We start from the raw sequence: 19252 nt of genomic DNA on the forward strand, positions 1-19252 counted from the left end.
GGCAGCCGTCTTGGTCATAGTGACCATGAAGTGGTTGAGTTTAGAATTTGTGGTGACAGAAGGAAAAACTGTCACCAAAACTTCAGCCCTGGATATGGGGAAAGCAGACTTCAGGCTGCTCAGGGAACTAGTCAGCAAGGTCCCCTGGGAAACTGCTTTTGAAGGCATTGGCGTCCATCAGTGCTGGTCAGTCTTTAAGCACTGCCTCCTAAAAGCACAAGATCAGGCGATTCCAAAATATCGGAAGTCAGGCAAGCGGGGCAGAAGGCCGGGCTGGCTGACCAGGGAACTTCTACTGGAGCTTAGGCAAAAAAAGAAAGTGTACGGCTGCTGGAAGGAGGGTCAGGCGACGAGGAAGGAATACAGGGATGCTGTTTGTGTTTGTAGGGAGCAAATTCGTGTGGCCAAAGCCCAACTAGAGTTGAAGCTGGCCATGTCTGTGGGAGACAATAAAAAAGGTTTTTTTAGATATGTGAACAGAAAAAGGCGAACCAAAGAAAACGTAGGTCTGCTACTAGATGGGGAGGGTCTCCTCACAGACAATGACATAGGCAAAGCAGAGACGTTTAATGCCTTCTTCGCCTCTGTCTTCAACACTGATGATGGTCTTCGGGACCCAGGGTACCCTGAGCTGGAGGACCATGACGGTGGGAATGACAAACTCCCAACCGACCCTGAACGTGTGCGGGATTTGCTGCTCCACGTGGATCCATACTAGTCCATGGGTCCGGATGGGATTCATCCCAGCGTGCTTAAAGAGCTGGCTGACGTCATCGCGGGACCTCTCTCAATTATTTTTCAACGATCTTGGGAATCTGGAGAGGTCCCAGTGGACTGGAAGCTGGCAAATGTTGTGCCAATTTTCAAGAAGGGTAAGAAAGAAGACCCTAGCAATTACAGGCCTGTCAGTCTCACGTCAGTGCCTGGTAAAATTATGGAGAGGATGATCCTTGAAGTTATTGAATTGCACCTGGGGGACAATGCAGTCATTGGTCCCAGCCAGCATGGGTTCATGAGGGGTAGGTCCTGCGTAACAAATTTGATTTCCTTTTATGATAAGATCACCCATCTAGTCGATCAAGGGAAACCAGCTGATGTGATCTTTTTGGACTTCAGCAAAGCTTTTGACACGGTTTCCCATAGGATCCTACTGGACAAAATGTCCAGCATACAGCTAAACAAAAACATCATGCGATGGGTGAGCAATTGGCTGACGGGCAGGGCTCAAAGGGTTGTGGTAAATGGGGCCACATCTGGCTGGTGGATGGTCACTAGTGGGGTCCCTCAAGGCTCCATTTTAGGGCCAGTCTCTTCCATGTTTTCATAAATGATTTGGATGTAGGACTAGAAGGTGTTTTGAGCAAATTTGCTGACGACACCAAACTTGGAGGAGTTGTGGACTCAGATGAGAGTGGAAAGGCCTTGCAGAGAGATCTGGACAGATTGGAGAGCTGGGCGATCACCAACCACATGAAGTTTAACAAAAGCAAGTGCCGGGTCCTGTACCTGGGACGGGGCAACCCTGGCTGTACGTACAGACTGGGCCACGAGACGCTGGAGAGCAGCCCTGCAGAGAGGGATCTGGGGATTGTGGTTGACAGCAAGTTGAATATGAGCCAGCAGTATGCCCTGGCAGCCAGGAGGGCCAACCGTATCCTGGGATGCATCAAGCACGGCATTGCTAGTCGGTCGAGGGAAGGGATTGTCCCGCTTTACTCTGCGCTGGTGCGGCCTCACCTCGAGTACTGTGTGCAGTTCTGGGCACCACAGTACAAAAAGGACATTAAACTGTTGGAGAGTGTCCAGAGGAGGGCGAACATGGTTCTTCACCCATAAAGGGTGAAGCACACTGGAACAGGCTCCCCAGTGAAGTAGTCACTGCACCAAGCCTGTCTGAATTTAAGAAGCGATTGGCCTGTGCACTTAGTCACATGGTCTAAACTTTTGGGCAGACCTGTGTGGTGCCAGGATTTGGACTTGATGATCCTTATGGGTCCCTTCCAACTCGGGATATTCTATGATTCTATGATTCATGCAGCACCATTCTTGTGCACACAAGTCATCTTATGTTCAAATCACTATTAATCTTTGAGAAAAAAAAAAAAACAAAACATTTTACATTAAGATTATTTGATTCAAAGCAATGGAAAATAATAAACCACGAGAAGATTTTGGTTTTGTGCTTCACACAAGTGAAGTAAAATCAATTCTTCAGCCTTACTTCCCTAAATTAACCATCGCATACTGACATCATCACTTTTGATAGCTGGGCAGGTGATCTTTCTCTAGGCTGGGGCGTCGGAGTTTCTCATCTAATGAAGTTGGCTTACAAACATGAGGAACAACAACGCTTCATTCCTTAGGCTCGTGAAAGCAAACTCATTGTGCTTTGTATCCGAGGTTTGATGTTTTCACTTCTATAGCTCCAGAACGACATGTATTACACATAAAATGCTGGAAGCCTGATCTGCTTTGGGACTAGCATCAGCTCTTTATACCACATGAAAACACTGTGGAAATCAGTGGATGGCAATGGAAATCCAAGTGTTTATTACCTCCTTAGAAGTGTCGACATCTTTGAAAGCAGATTTCTCAGAAGACTTGAATAAAATGCTCCCCTTGGTTTAAATTTGAAGTAGGTTGGTCACTTGTTGCTATAGCTCAGATGTATTGCTTCTGCACATTTATGGAGCTGATGGGGCTGGAAGCAAGTTCTAATTGCTGCTAGAAGCAGTTCCTCAAAATGTGGAAACAACCCCTCATTCTGTTCTCATACATACCCTGAACAGACAAGCATGTGTTCTGAGTATGAAAAATTGTTTTATTGGAGAAAATCTTAGTGACTGGGTCTTTCTGCATTAGAGGATCACTGCAGATGCTTCCTTGGAGGTGATCTGAAGAGTTCCTAGTGAACAGCAGATTTGTCCTGGAGGGCAGACAGAGTACAAAGAGCAGCACTACACAGAAGTACAGTCAGCTGGTAATCCCTAAAGTTGCTGCACTGGTTTTCTTCAGAAGCACTCAGCAGTGACGGTGTAACAGGTCTGACTTCACTGCCTCTGGGTAGGGTAAGTCCGAGGAGAGAAATTCTCATTCCATTGTTTCTTAGGCCTTCATAAACATGGTTTGTGATCTGCCTAAATAATGTTTTTCTGTCAAGAGAAAGTTTTTTGTTAACATCCCCCTCCACACAACTCACCCGCCAAGACTGGAGGCTGCCATTTCAGAAATGAGAATACAACTTCGGGGAAAAACGAGGATAAATGGACAAACTTACTGCAGAATAATTATACTGCATATTTACTTGCCTAAATAAAGTCAACATAAGGTAGAACTACCTGGTTGCATTAGGCTAAACTGCATAAAATCCAGAAATTATGATTATTTCTATAAACCCTCTGAAGTCTTCTTTCTGTTAGCAGCTGTTGGTGCCTACCTTAAAGGCAAGCTTAGAACCACCTTCCTTGTCAGGAAATAGTTTTACTTAAGCTGAATGCCTCCACCCCTGGCTTCTCACAGTGTGTGGTGGCCCTTCAAAAGCACAGGTACTCCAGCAGGGAACCTTTCCTGGTCCCTCACCCTGCAGCGTTGGCCTCTGGGGCTTGTTGCCTCCTGCCCTTGCCATGCTGCAGCCTGGACTGGAGTCCCAAATGGGAGTCCTATTCTTTTCTGCAGCGAAAAGAAAACATTTTCAGATCTTGAGAGACCTGTGGGAGCTTGAAGATAGCAAGAGAGGAATAGAAGCACTCATTGTGCAGCTGGTGGAGTACAACCAGCAAGTTACCACCAACAGATCCTGGAGGTAAGGAGGGCTGGCTGGGAAGTTAAATCGTGCTGGTATTTACTAGGAGAATTTAGCACAGCCCCTACACATCCCAGCTCCATCAATAAATAAATCCCTCTTCATCACCATCTTGGTAGAGGGGGTAATTTGTGGTAGATACAGAAAAACTAAGAAAGGAAGTATTTTCTACCTCAAAAATGTATAATTATTTTTAAATGGAAAGTAACTAGATACTTCATAATGTACCTAACTAAGATAACTGATCTTGGAAAAATAGATAACTCTTTAAACATCATTAGTAACTGGATGAAAATGGTCTTGTTTAGCTAAAGTGAGACTCTCCAGAAGCTAGGCTGCTGCTGTTCCCCTCTTAGAACAGCCAGGTGCTATTTTCAGAGCTTGACAGCTGGCTCCTATTAGGCAGCTTGTGGATGAGAAGAAGCTGTCTGCAATCAAGGTTGATAATTACCTGCTGGACTGTAGCAGGAAGAGGAAAGAAACACAAGTGTGTACCCAGAAAAATCCAGGTATTTATAAATATTTTTTCTGCTGTCATTTGACAGAGATATTTTCTGTTCTATAACTCTACGTGTTCTAAGTATATTCAAAAATTAAATACGAATTTTGCATTTCTTGAACTCAAATGTTGTACTTTTCTGTGTGAATAAGCATTCAGTTTTTCTTTAAGTTGAAAAAAATGCATCTTTAGTTGTAAGATCATCATCATTACATCATTTGGTGTAAGTTTTTGGCTCAGTTCAGGACTATTAGTGTGTTTGACAGTAAGAGGACATTTGAGCTGGCTGCAACACCACTCAGAAACATTTTTAGCTAGGTAAAGATCCTAAATACTTGACCTTGGACATCTGCTACAAACAGAACAGATACTGAGTATGGAAGGAAAAAATAAGTTGTAAATTCACTTAACACTGTTGGTAGTTCTTGCTTTAAGCTTTAGAAATATGCTTTTGGTTATGTGAAAATGGTTTGGGAAATGCATGATACCTTCCTTTCCAAATTGAGTCATAAATGAAGTGTATGATTAGGGCTGTAAAACGTCTCTGGTTAGAAAATTGATTTAGAAAGACGTACTGTGAACAGTAGGCCTGCTGGAGAAGGATTGTTTAACCTGTAGCTGCTGTGTTAATTTTATTTGCAGTAAATGCAGTGTGCTGTTTGCTCATGTTTTTGGAGAGGTGGCTGATAGTATCAATTCTTATTTCTTGCCAACATACTAGGGACAAAAAGTTGGGATTTTGAAAATGTGAAGGGTGTATCTAAAAATGCATCTCATGCTTTCTCTTAATTACCATGTAAGCAAGAGCTATAGCTAGCAGCAGAGCATTAGATGAAGAAAGGATATTGATAATCTGTCCAGCAGTATGTAGTTTCTTAAAATGAGATCTCCTGGTTCAGGATGATAATGTAAACAACTTTTTTTTTTCCCCTCCCCTAGAAAGCTGTACACATGGCATTTCAAGTGGATTATTTGGCTTGCAGATACCCTTTCCCTGGGAAATGGGTTCCACCAGAGAACTCTGTTGCATCAACAAGCCTCAGATGCTCTTATGTCCCAGCAAGAAGCTGAGCAGGCATAATGCTCCTCTGGCAGACCCTTAACACAGAATCAGAGACCGGTATGACTTCATGATAGGAAAAGAACTTACCTGCCTACTTATGGAAGGGTGAAAATCCTTTTCTCTTAAGTGACTGTCATTGTGAACTGAGTGTTTGGTGAATGACAGTTCATTGTCCATCTGCTTGGAGGTGATTGGTAAGTCTTGCTTATGTCGTGCTTGAGAGATGGTTGCTGGATCTGAAATCCTTTCCTGAGGCAGAACTTTCAGTTACCTACGTGGATACTGAAAACAATCATGTCCTTTGCCAAAATCATCCGGCGCTAATACTGCCTCGGCTCTAGCAGGCTTATACTAATTTGAGTAACTTGAACTAAGATGTAGTTGGAGATCCGCTGTGGTAATTGGTTTTAAAGATACTGCCTAATGCTTTTCCCTATGCTCTTATTTTTATTGTGGCCGGGTTGGGTGACGGGATCCTCATCAGGCTGGAGGAGTGATGGTTTGCTTTGTCTGGGGTTGGGTGAGGTTGAGGAAAAAATGTGGAGGGAAGGATCAATGAGTTCATATGAAATCTTGAGACAAGTTGGACACGAATGTAGGACAGTCCTGCCTCTCAGAAACATGACACAAAGAAATGAGAATGGTACCCACCTCTTCACTGATAGTTGGATTGCCAGAATGATCCTGTGCCAGTGTGTGTTGCTGACTCATCTCGTGCCATGGAGCTGTGGCTATCGGCTGCCTTTCATGTACTCTACATTTTAACTGTTGTTTGCATTCCAAAGGTAACCTGCCTGTAAATGGAAAAACTTGTCCCAGTGTAAACTTTGGGAGTAATGCCTGGTAATTAGCCCCTTGCACCTGGAGACTGGTTGAGTAAGCAGTGCATCCAAACACCTTGGCATTTTTCAGAAGGCCTTTGCCTTTTGGACTTTTACTTGGCAGCTGTGACAAAAGATCCAGCATGATCACTTGTTTTTAAAAACAACACCCAAACGAAGAAATACCAAAAACCTGCCTCCCCCTCTGATGTCAGCTCAGCTAATATATAAATCGAGTGCCTAAATAATATAAATATGGGTGCCTAAACCCAACATGTGGACTGTTGCAGAAATTGTCTGCTGACCTTCCCTGTAGATGCTGTGGCATTCCCTAAAAGCCCGGCGATGCCCAGGGTACTGCAGATAGCACTGCTGGGCAGGCACCTCAGACTGAGGTCCTGGGGGGGATTCATACATAGCATCGCCCTGCTCTTCTTGCCTGGAGTGCTGAAGTTGTAGCATTAGCAGAAGATGACAGCACAGAAGGCTGCTTCCTTCCTTCAATTTTTGCATGAGACCATCCTGCCTTTCTCTCTGGCCTGGGCGAATGGGCTGGGCAGGGAGAGGCCACAGGGACTGTGTGTGAAACTTGGCTTGATGGCACATCCAAGCAGGAGAGGAAAGGGAGAAAATGCAAACCATTGTGCAGTGAGGAATGTCCTTTCCATCCCTGCTGTGTGTTAGGGGTGCCTGCAGGCCTGTCCTGTCCCAGTATTGTTGATGTCTTATAATATACTTCCTCCTGCTCTTCTGTAACTACTTGCACAAAGCTGCTCTGTGCCAGGCTGCTCCAAGGCAATCTACTACATCCCAAACTGCTGCCCTGGCCTGTGCCTTCCTCCACCCCATGCAGCTGCTCCTCGAGCTGCAGCAGCTCCCCTGCTCAGCCTCACTATTACAAGTCATTCTCACCTTCAGCCCACCCTGCGCTGTATCTCCCACCTGGACACTCTTTGCTCCTGTCAGTTACCATCAGCTGCAGCACCCGTTGCTGCTGGGCACTTGGCCTTGTGTATATGGGAGAGAGCAGTGACTCTGCTGTTGCTGCAGCTGTTGCTGCTGCCTTCAAGCCCTCCCTGTTCCCTGGCTCTGGCTGATGGGCTCCTGGCAGGCCAGGGCTGAGGCAGCTGCTGCTGGTCCCGTTTCCTTGTGTCACTGGCACCACCAGAGCGCTTTCAGCTCTCCCAGTCTGCTGCTGCCTTAGTCATGACTCAAGAGGAAGGCAGCCAAGACCCTATCCTCCCTTCAGGCATCTTCTGGTTTAAATGTTTTTCTACCCAAATAGATGGCTTCCAAGGCTCCTGCTTTTGGGGATGCAGCTGTCCCTGCGTCAGGAGGAGGGAATAACATGACTGTAGATTGTATACAAGGAGTCCTGTGTAACTGAGGACATCATGTGAAATGTGATTATGAAAGGATGCTCACACTACTCCGGATTGTGTATCAAGACTCTGTCATCCATTCAAAATGTGTGGATGACTTAATTTCAATTACTGCAGTGGATGCAGAGTTGGGGTAAGCAAACAACACTATCTTGCCTTCTTGGAAAAGTTCTAGCAGCTGTAGTGACAAATTTTCTGGCTTTGGGGAAAAAAAAACACAACACAAACAACTGGTGCTACTTAGCACTTAGGCTGAACAGGAAAGAGGCCATTTTTGGGATGTGTATGACTTGCTAGTGGGAGAGAAAGCAGACCTAGGCTCTCCTGTGTTTTCATTTCAATTCCTCAAGGAATGAAAGGTGGCACCATTCCTGCTGTGTGTAGAAGAAAGCAAAGGGGGAAGAATCCCTATATTGCATGTTAGGGAAAGTTGTCTGATTGCCACTATTTTACTAAAGAATAGAGCTAGTACAGCTGAGACCCCTTAGGACCAAAGTCTCAACACCATCCTTACCTCCTCCGCAATGTATCCACCAGAGTAAGCTTTAAAAGCTGTGGTTACATCAAGCTGCATCATTCTGTACATGATGCTGAGAGGTACTGTAACATGTTCAATACCAAGGAAATACTTTCTGAAGATTCAGTAGATGTTTAAAAAGAGGATTTGGATAATAAAGCTAGAGCAGCTAGATGCTATACTGATGCTCCTGCTTACAGTTTGTGAAGAGTGGAACTGTAACTTAAAGCCAGCCTAAGATTTGGAAAGGTGTTCCTTAACTGCTCCTGAGGCGTAGAGCTGGTCGTTAGAAAACTTGATTTTTTAAGATGGCTAAATCAGCTTTTAAAATCCAAGATTAAGATCTAGCTTTGCTTTGATTTTCTGTTCGGAGCAGCTCACTGAGAACTGCAAGAGATTACTTTAGACAAGCCATGCTAGCTTTGACATGAAACAGCAGGCTGGAATTGGAGTAGTAGAGAGAATAAGATCTGAAAAGGGGCTGATGTGGCTGGGTATTTAAAAGCTACCTACAAGGATGAGAAACTTTCAGGTATACTGACTTATAACAGTATTATTCTCCCATTCCACAGAGAATAAAGAAACAGTAAGGATACAAAATATTTTGTAATGATACACAAATCTATTAATAGGGAACACTTTGCCTGAACTAGGTGAATGAGCATTTTTATTGAAGAAAATATGTATGAAAAATTCTGTGACAGTCTGTAGCATATGAGTATAGCTGATGCCAAGATCTTTTCTTTGAAAGAAGAAAAGGCAAAACAATCCTGTGTACACTGCTTATTCACAGAATGTTTACATCTTCAGTTTTACAAAATAGTCACATTTGCTAAAATGCTCTTCTGAAATGCCTGATTAAAAAGACAGTGAACCACGGTATCCCATCAGAAGCAGTATATCACATCTATAAATCCAATTTAAATCTAGTTGTAATAGGAGTGTGAGACAAAGAACAGCATAACAGCAGTAAAAGGAGCTTCTAGTTGACAATGGGTACCATATATACTTCAAAATACCAAAACGAAGATAAAAGTTTTAAATTAAACAGTTCTGTCAATGAGTAATGGACACTTAAGATAGCACATGTGCTCTTCTGTCCAGTTGCCTTCTAGAAGGAATGGAGTGTCTTGAGACTGCAATTTACAGGATTTTCTGTAGGATAGAATTGGCAACTTCCAGGGATTCATCTTTCACCAAGACAATATCATAAGAATCCATATATTTTTCCAAAAGTTCATCTACCTAATGGCAGAAGGGATAAAGAGAAAGACCCACTTAGTTTTAGAATATTAAAAGATTTTTTTTGTCCTTAAAATATTGCCAATCTTTCCACCAAGTTCAGGAAAAGAGCCATGTAAATATGTATCATTCCTATGAGGATGACAGAGTAGGAGTAATGTGACATTAACTGTGTTCACGTTCCAGGATTAACCTCACACTTATTCCAGGTTCTCACATGTACAGACACCAGGAAAAACAACCAACCAACCAACCCACCCCTCCGCCCAGTGCTTTCTCATTTTCCCAAAAGGCAGAGAGGAAAAAGAAAACAAGAGTTTTCTCTCCTGAATGCGAATGTATGTGCATGATAACTTGCCAAACAATCAGTTCTCTGTCTCCAAAGGGAAAAAAAAATGTCATGGACTAAATTTGTTATTTGGAAGACTACAATTTTGCTCAATTATCAATCCAGTATTGAAAGGCAGGAGTGGCGGGGAACCATAAATATGAAATCCATGAAAAATGTTGAGATTCCAAAACAAGTATGGGTCAAACACTTGTTTGGATATTTGATGCTTATTACAATGAACCTGTTGCTAGTTCACAATATTTCACTCAAAGCTTACAAGGATGTCAGGTTACTTACTTTATCATTGAGATACCCAATTTTAAGAATGTGCTCAACATTTGCTACTCCGTCTGCCATACTCAAGTCTCCTTGGGAATCACCCAGAAGTATTATATTACTGTTGTCTTTTAGTTGTTTGAAATACTCTGTATTCTTCAAGGCACCATCATGTTTGTTGTAAACATGAATCAATTCTCCTTTAAATCCTTTTAATATTCCCTATAAAAAAACGAAACAAAACAGTGAAGTTATTTCTAGTATTATATAGATAAAATAGCATCTAGAATTAAATAGGTATTACTCTTGAAATATGTTTAATCTTTAATTATGAAAAAGATAAATTACTGTTAAACAACGGAATGACTGTAATAGTACTGTTAAGACTAGAAAGTCAGTGATCCTGCTTTGGAGGAGGAGTAAAGGTGTACTGGGCTGTGTGAGGCTATCATTAAAGGAAATGAATGGTATCTTAGTCACACCATGCTAACAGTGTTTGAACTATTATCCTCTGTTTGACTGTTCGCTTGGGAGAGTGCTGAGTAAGCAATTCTCATTTTATATAGAGTAGGGCAGATGGCTACAACTGTTGCATTAGAATGTTCATCTTGTAGTATATAAAAATAGTCGTTAAATCCTGCAAACAGTCATGCATACATACATTTTCATCAAAATCCATGAAATTGGAAACCACTTTGACATTAGAATGGTAGACTCCAGCCTGGTGGATAACTTCCTCAAGAATGTCCCCAATCCCGGCAGAAAATATGAACACGGGGATATTATGTTCACTGAGCTTATCAAAGAAGTTCTCATATCCTTCTCTGCAAAAAAGGATGTAAATATAAGTCAAATCTCAAAGAAAGAAAGCCAAGAAAGGTCACAGTTTGCAGAAAACATTTACATCATATTTAGAAAATAGTATAGTCTTCACTGAGAATTTCTCTTTATTTCCTTTGCCTTACCTCTTCAGGTTAGCAAGAACCATCAGCCTAACACAAGGCATGTATTTTTAGAAATAAATTCCTGTTTCAAGATGTTTGTTTTTGGTCAGCATAATCTGCCCCTCACACCCTCAACCATCTTAATCAAGCCCCTAGTGGAACTCTTTCTAGCTACCATCAGGCTGCACATCTCATTTTCATCTTTACTGCTTAAATGTTTGACTTGCTAGAGGAGTCATTACCAACAAAAAAAAGCTGGGATTTTGGATTTTGTTGGTTTTAAATCCTGAAAACATTCTTGTAAACTCTCCTGAAAACTTTTTAGTTTCCATTACCCAAATCAAAACTATGTACAGTATTCCAAGAACAAGATAGTATCTCTGTACACTTCTCTGCAGACACTGAATGGTAGAATTTTATTATTATTATTATTATTATGAAGGTTCTTGAGGAAATTTTAGCTTGTGAATGAAGATTCAATCCACATGGATTTAGACTTTCATGTAGCTGCAGACTGTGTGCTTGCTTGCTAGTTTTGCAAAGGAGAAGAATTCAGTCAGCAGGGTGAACAATTTTACAAGCTAAGTTTTAACATCCCATTCCACTATTCAAAAATTCACAGATTTGAGAACTTTTAAAAGAGATGGGAGCCACTGCACAGAGCGCTTTTCAAGCAAGGATTTTGCTGGCTTTTAAAATTGCCTTTAACCATTGAGGAAGAACATTATTTAATAAAATCATGAAAAATGTTCCTCAAGTCCCTGCATTTTTATCTCAGATAAAACTACTACAGGGAATCTTTTTTTAAAGGAACAAAATTGAACTCTACATTCCCCTTTAAGAAAAAAAAAAAAAAGACACCAGTGCAATTTCAAGAGGATGAAATATATGGTGTCATCATCATAGGCATTTATCTACAAAATATAAATAAGGGGGAGCATGAAGCGCTCACTATGTCCAAGAATAAGGTATCGCATTCTCATTTTTTTCCCTGTCCAAACACACAGTAAAAATCTATGTAAAATGTTTCTAAACAGTATTGTTCAAATCAATAGGAACTTACTTCAGCATAACATCAGATTCCCTCACAATTTCTGCAAACTTATCCTTTTCTAAGCCTTGTTCAATGAGTAATGCATGAGATTTATTGTACCTAGAACACAAACAAAAAATATGTCGGACAACTTATGAAAATTCACCGGTCATTAAATCTCGTGATTAAAAAGTATCCTGTGTTTAATTCTTGCTCATTCAAGTTAACAGCATAAAAAAACAAAAAACAACAGCTGTTGTGTAACACTCAGAGATTAATTCAGTCAATGCATTAGCTAAAGCTAAATACTGCCATTAATTTGTTTTTAAAAAGTTATTAAATATAATTTTAGTACAACTTGAAGATGGGAAATGTCTCTTACCATTCTACCATATATGGGTATTTTTCTTCAATAGTGAGGGCTGGGTCAATTTCAATAGCATAATATGTTTCTTTCAGCTGCAGTAACTGAAGAGAAAAAAACAACACAGATGTTTAATGTATCTTTATAACATAACACTTCATATTTGGTCTAACCAATCAAAATAGCTTTAATAACTCTATTTTATTCCAGTTACATTATTTAGATAAAATGAAATCTGAAATACTCTTTGTACAGACAAAAAGTTAAATTGTAAATATATGTACGAAGAAAAAACTGATTCTGTTAACCTAAACTATATGCTACTATCACGAATAGAAGTATTTCTGTTCACTTCTATTAGTGATTGGATACCTTACAGTCAGCAAGAAAGCTCTCAGAGCTTCAAGGATTTGAAAGGATGACTCATCTTGTAGTACTGTGTAAATCAACATGCAGTACAGCCAGGGAATAAAACCAGTTGTCTGTACAACAAAAAAGCAGCTTATATGTTTTCTGTTTACCTTTTTCCGACATTCCTCTGTGATGAGTTTAGAGTTATCAATGATGTCTGGAGGGGTAGAAGAAAAAAGTGGTAAACAAGACATTGTATTTCTTTTCCTTTAGTACTGCAATGCATTGTAAATGACTGCAATAATATATAGAAGATGGTGTTTGACAATGTACCACTGTTTCCTCAGAACTTTTCTTACCAGTAACCAGTAAAAGGAACATTTTTCTTCACAAGCATGATCATATCACGATCCTTCCCTCATATTAGAAAGTCAATTACAAGCCTCTTATTTCTTGAGAAGTAATAGTTACTGAAATCATTATCAGACATCCTATATATTCTAGGATCCCCTCTTTATTAGTAAATGGATAATTTACAGGTATTCTAAAAGGGTACAGGATAAAAACGTCAAGCATTCCAAGGAGTCTACTAACTGATTCTTGGAGGTGTTGGGACTGTTACTGGCTCTTAAACAATAAAAGTCAACCCTACCATATCTAGCCATTAATAACTCATAGTTTAGAACTTAGTTTATAATTGTGAATGACAGCTTATCTGATTTTAATTCACACTGATTGTGATTAAAATATATATATGCATAAAGCCACACAGACACTGTAATACTTTATTGGGATGTACAGCCTTTGTAACAACTCAATATAAGATCTCATATATTAGGGAATAAGTTGTATAGAAAATTAAATTCTAGGGAAAACTGAAAGTAGTAACAACCAATCCATGTTAAAAAAAAAAAAGTACTCACTATGACAAGTTGGACATCTTTTTCCATTGTAGGAAAATCTACTTAATGTCATATCAAAATCTGTAATAACCTATTTAAGGAAAAAAAAAGCAAAACTGTCTTACAACATGGAGGGACAAAATAAAGAATGGATAGAAATTCTGAATGATCAACAATAGATGCAGCTGAGTAGCATATCTGTCACAGAAATCTCTGTTTTACTGTAAGGTAAGCTAGAATATCCCATAATTTTTTCCAAGAAAATTGTTCTTCTAATTCCTTTGGTCAGAGTATTTCCTGAAATTACTAATCTTATATGTTTATATCATTTATTTAACTACCATCTAGATGAATTACAGTTGAATCAGCAAGGTCTATTAACAGAGTTAACAGATGTCTAAGTTTTGAAGATAACTTGAAAGATGACTTGTTATATATATATATTAGAATTTTTGGTGCACAGCGAAAGTCATATGATTACTTTCATTCTGAACACATTACAGCTTTTACTATTTTTACCTGAAGTTTTGCAGCTCCACCTTTGATGAGGCCACAGATAATCTCTTCTACTCTCCCTGGGTCCTTAATGTGGACAGTCTTCTTCTGAAATTCTGGCATCTGTGAAGAGTAAGAACAAAGACAGAAATATACCTACAGAAGAAAACTAAATAGGCAATACCTGCTAGCCATCAGACTGGAAGCTCTGCATCTATAAACAGTTTCACATGACACTATGACATACTCAGGATAGGAAGGCAAGTTAGAGTGAGAAGAAATAGAAAATTCTCTGGATATATTAACTGATGACTGCATACAGTTTTTGTTTGTTTTCAACATGTGTTTTTGTTCCTTTTCCTAATATCAAATTATGCAATAAGCTGACACGCATGGAACAGATGATTGTATTTGTAGGATATAAGAGACATGGATAGAAATGGGATGTATGGAATCAACTTGTGGTTGAATTAGATCACTGAGAGATGGCACATATTAAAACTAGCTCTTTGTGCAATTAATATACCCTTAAGCTTTCAATACAGAAAAGGAGACAGGCTGATTTTAGAGAACCATTGTTTTGTTGAGAATGCTGCCAATCACAGCAGCAGGTGTCAACCACATACTCCAATGCAACAAGGTCACGTAGTAATTCTTGGTCGCTAGCCAGTCTATCAACTGTTTTCCATTACCTATTTTAATGCATAGTTCTGAACATAGTATCACACTACATATGCCTTTTGAACTTTGCCTGAATACTACAATAAATGGTAAATTTGGCTTAAAAAAAACCAACCAACCAACCCCCCCCCCCCAAACAAACAAAAAAAACAAAACAAAAACAAAACCTGCTTTTGCTTTAGAAGTTGGTCTTCAACCTTGCAGAAATGGTAATAGACAATTTACCGACAGAAATTTCCAAATTTAGTATGCATTTCCTTCCTTTATAATCTTATGGACTGTTTCTACAGCAAAGGCTTCAGACACTTGCAAGCTCTGTATACAGGCATTTATGAGTAGTAAATTTTATTTTCTGTGTGTAGAACTTCAGAGATGATGACATAGATGAATTACATTTTTCACATTCTGGTCATTCGAATTTTCTTTTTTTTTTTTTTTTTTAAATAGTATGTAGTCTTTTTTAAGCTTCAATTTCCTGACACATTTTTGGAACTACCAGTGTTCTCATATGACCAATTATTCTTACGTCACACAACAGTATTTCTTCCTGCTCTTGATGCTACTAAGCCTATTGTTCACAAGTAACCAACTCACAGTCAAATTGCAATTAGGTTGTCCTTTAGGAAAAAGATGACATTTTAGTCTCTTACAAGTCTTGTAAACACATGCCTTTGTAATGGCAAAGATCCTTATGTGTCAAGGAAAAGGAGCTGGTGGTATTGTTAAATATTGTCTCGCTCCACTCTGCCCTCAGTGAGGAGCAAACTATTCCAGCCATATTATTCTCAGCAGATATTTTTCTAGTGCATTTCCCAAAACCTCCACTCACATATTCCTTACTTCCCCCAACAATGTATTTTAGTGCTCAACTATCTTTACATTCAGTAAAGTTTGCTTAATCTCTGTCTAACCATTCTTCCTGTAATTTTAGCTCACTCAACTTGGAGAAAAGTATTCTTTTTCACAGGTTCTCACTTGGATATTTTTCCCTTCTTACTGAACTAAAGAACCTCAGTTGCTTCAATCTTCTTTTACAGAGCACATTTTTCCACACCTCTGACAATTCTTCATGTTGTCCTGGCCCATCCATTTGAACCACACTGTTCTTGAATAGCTTCCCTAACTGGGTATCATTTTTCTGCTCTGAAATGGCCTCAGCTGAAGGGCGACATTGGCCTGTGTCTTTCAGATGATTCCTTTGCTAGAAATAACATGGTAATTACCAACTGAATTTGAATCACTATCACCAAATATCCTGCTCAAAATTACACCGGGGTAGAAACAGGTAGTTGCACAAAGTGTTGAATTTTATTTTTGCTGAATTGTACATTTTCTTCCACATCAGTGCTCCTATTTGTAAAATATAACAAATATTTCTAATCCCTTGTATGCTTATGGTCACTTTCTGGCTGATATCCACATAGACATTAATGAAAACAGAGATCCTTCTTAAATCCTAATAGTGAGTCTCTGATAGTTTTTCAAGGTTCTCTACTACCCATCCAAAAAGTTTTCCCCATACCAGAGTATCTAGACAAAAATTCTACAGCCATGGCAGGGTATTTACTAACTCTTCTGTTTTATAAGCCTCATAAAGCAAGAAACCACATTTCTTTTATTTAGTTTGGAAGATTTAAGGTTGTCCTGGTTTTCCATAGATGCGAGAAATATCCTAAGGCAAAGACCTTTTCCGTAGAAATGGTGCCTTCTAACCCAAGATAATTGTTTTCTTCTGTGTGTCTGCTGTGCCTTGTTACTTTCATTATTAGCACAGCAAATTCAAAAAAGGTACACCTTGGTTAGCCTCCAGCTGTCAGCTACATCCCAGATTGGGAAACACTGAGAAAGCTAATAACCATAAAATATCTTCCTGAAAGACACATATTAAAGAATACCCTCATCCGTTGAGATATATGTCTGTAAAGCATTTATAGATGTTAACTCACAATTATCAGCAGAAGTATGTCAATGGATCTAGTCACATTAAAGAAAGCATTAACAACCTGCAACTCTTTAAAGGTATGTTACAGTATTTCTTTTGTATTTTGTATAGTGCTGGTAAACAAAACAAATCGTGCTAGTTATTTGGTGGGTATACAACGCTTGTTTTTCTGTAATGAAAGATAAAGTAATTTGACTGTTTTGTAATTCTTGACTAATGTGAATTGACTAATCTACTTCCTTTGACTTTTGGGAGGCAAATTGTATATATGTTTTTAGACTTGGAATGCAAAAATCAAACAAAGCGAAATCTAAATGTGTCCTTTTGTAAGAAGTAGTTCAAACACTATTTGTTTTACTTAGAAACTAAGCAACAGACTTCATAATGTAACTGATTTAAACTGAACAGATGTTGGTGGAGATAAAGAGATCAGAGGGAGAGCCAGTATGAGGAAAGCTGGATTGCTTGCTAGTGTTTTACTTCAGACTGAGGCCTTTTGTAAGTTTTTGTAATAACCTTAGGAAAACCACCCTTAGTAAAGAATTCAGTAGATGATGTTCAACAAGATATTGCTTAAGATTTTGAATATTATGAAAGTTTCCTGCTGTGATGTTGTAAACCGATAATCCTACTCAAAATCAGTTTTTACAGTGTATTTATTTGCTAACGCTTTTCTTCATTTCTACACAAGAACTTAAGTCAATTGGAGAGCATGTTATTTTAACTTAGGGGAAAAAAAGTCTTCTGCAACGAGTATAACCCATGAAATGTCAGTTCCAGAGGCACTTTCACAAGTTTTCACTATGGTTATGGCATCTGATAAACTCAAACACCCAGACAAATACAGTTAGATGAAACAGCTGCTGTCCTGGTCCCTACTTCCTTGTATTCACATTTGCAACAAAACATTAAGAGCAATTATTTTATTTGGGCTTTATCATATTAAAAATAAATGAAACTATCTAATAAGCAATCACCAATTTTCTAACAAACTGTCTTCTCCAATGTCTTATAATTCTGCTCAGTCTAGCTGTTGTTTTTTTGTTCCATATTTGCCATTCTTCAAAGTTGAAATAGACAAGCAGATTCATATTGGAAAGAACTGATAAAACAGATAAAAGAACAATGAGTGAAATAATGCTAATAAGAGATCTACAGGTAATGTAATAAAATTTGTGTTTCTATTAGTTGCTGAATAAAGCTCTAGGAGTAAATTCAATATATACAGAAGGCCAACAGTTCTGATGCATCAGTTGTCTGGGAAGAACATATATAGAGAACAACCAAATGAAGAAATTCCACATCACTTAGCAAAGGCAAGAAAGCTTTTAGGAAGAAAGAGCTTCTACATACAGGGACTAAAACTATATAAGCACAGGAAAAGGAATTCATAGTTCACTGTGACATCTGAAAGCACATCACATGGAAGCACTTAAAGTGACCCTATTTGTAAAGGTGTGAGAAGAGTTTTGATTTCATATTAAGGACATCTATATGTTACTGAAATAGCTCACAGAGACAGGTATCTTTCTGAAATGCATGTTAGAAGATGACAAATCCCAAAGATAATTTGTGGCTGGTATATACAACGGCTACAAAAACATTTAATTTCTAGTCTCTGAGGTTTTTAAGGAATTTTCAAAGAGAAGCAAGGAAGATAAAACTGAAGATTATTTTAAAGGTTAAGCTTAGTTTGATTTATGAAAAGGATAAAAAGATGGGACTGTTTGTGATAGCAGGTAACTGGACTAAAGACTTAGGAAATTCTTTTTGTAGTTAACAATGTTACAGTCATACCTTGATGAATGAACAGTAATGGATTCACGCTGGTGTGGAAATCCCCCAGTCCTATAAACCACAGAATGGTCATTTACAACAATGCCAGTTATGAGTATAACATGTCTATTTAGTACATGAGACATACACCTATGTAGCTGGATTAAATAAAGAGGAAAGGTATTTACTGTAAGACCATTTTTAATTTTTGTTTCGGAAAAAAGTTTCTTATATACAATTGGGTAGCAAGACTGTTAACAGAGCTGCTTTTATGTTGTATTTGGGTGCTGCTTATATACATAATTTTATTAGTATTTGAGACAGTGAAATGTATACAACATCTTGTTAAACAAGAGTTGTTGATCATCCCTAAAATGAAATGCAGCTATCTCAATGAATTCACAGAGAGTTCACAGCTGCCCTAGTAGGCGTTTCTGTTCAAGTATCTGAGGTAATTACTAACTCATTCTGTGCATAAGGTGTAACTTCATATTCTGTGAGTTGACATTATACTGAATTTTTGAACCTACTGAGTGCTGAAGGTAGGAGTTACTTCCCTCCCTCTACCCAATAAAAACAAAAATAAGTCTCTGTGATTAAAAGGAATTAAAAAAATAACATTCTTTAAAACAATAACTAATAAAAAGAAACTTCATATGAAGGACAACTGTGGGACCTTGTGTAGTTTGTACTATCCATAATTTTAAGTAGGGAAGGACACGATGATGAATGACTTGCTATCTTAACCACATGGAGATATGGCCAATTTCACAACAAAATCTAGATACACAGCCTGAAATATTACTAGTAATAACTACAAATACAAAAAGC

General features: G+C 38.8%; 1 protein-coding gene across 12 annotated transcripts in view; it reads right to left on the minus strand.

The window, feature by feature from the left end:
- Window positions 1-8734: 8734 nt before the first annotated feature.
- NT5C3A (5'-nucleotidase, cytosolic IIIA) overlaps window positions 8735-19252 on the minus strand; it is a 28014-nt gene continuing 17496 nt past the window's right edge. For 10 of the 12 annotated variants that reach the window (XM_040548870.1, XM_040548868.1, XM_040548862.1 and 7 more), the window contains 8 exons: window positions 14047-14145; window positions 13549-13618; window positions 12796-12842; window positions 12293-12378; window positions 11941-12030; window positions 10595-10757; window positions 9955-10155; window positions 8735-9329 (listed from right to left, as the gene is read on the minus strand). In XM_040548870.1, the coding sequence (XP_040404804.1) occupies window positions 9228-9329; window positions 9955-10155; window positions 10595-10757; window positions 11941-12030; window positions 12293-12378; window positions 12796-12842; window positions 13549-13618; window positions 14047-14145 (858 nt within the window). In that variant the 3' untranslated portion in view covers window positions 8735-9227. Of the gene's footprint in view, window positions 9330-9954; window positions 10156-10594; window positions 10758-11940; window positions 12031-12292; window positions 12379-12795; window positions 12843-13548; window positions 13619-14046; window positions 14146-14928; window positions 15068-18442; window positions 18494-19252 lie in introns of those variants that run through there. The other 2 variants (XM_040548869.1, XM_040548871.1) reach the window with 2 other exon arrangements.

Source organism: Cygnus olor, chromosome 2, assembly GCF_009769625.2.
Source record: "Cygnus olor isolate bCygOlo1 chromosome 2, bCygOlo1.pri.v2, whole genome shotgun sequence".
Classification (NCBI taxonomy): Eukaryota; Metazoa; Chordata; class Aves; order Anseriformes; family Anatidae; genus Cygnus; species Cygnus olor.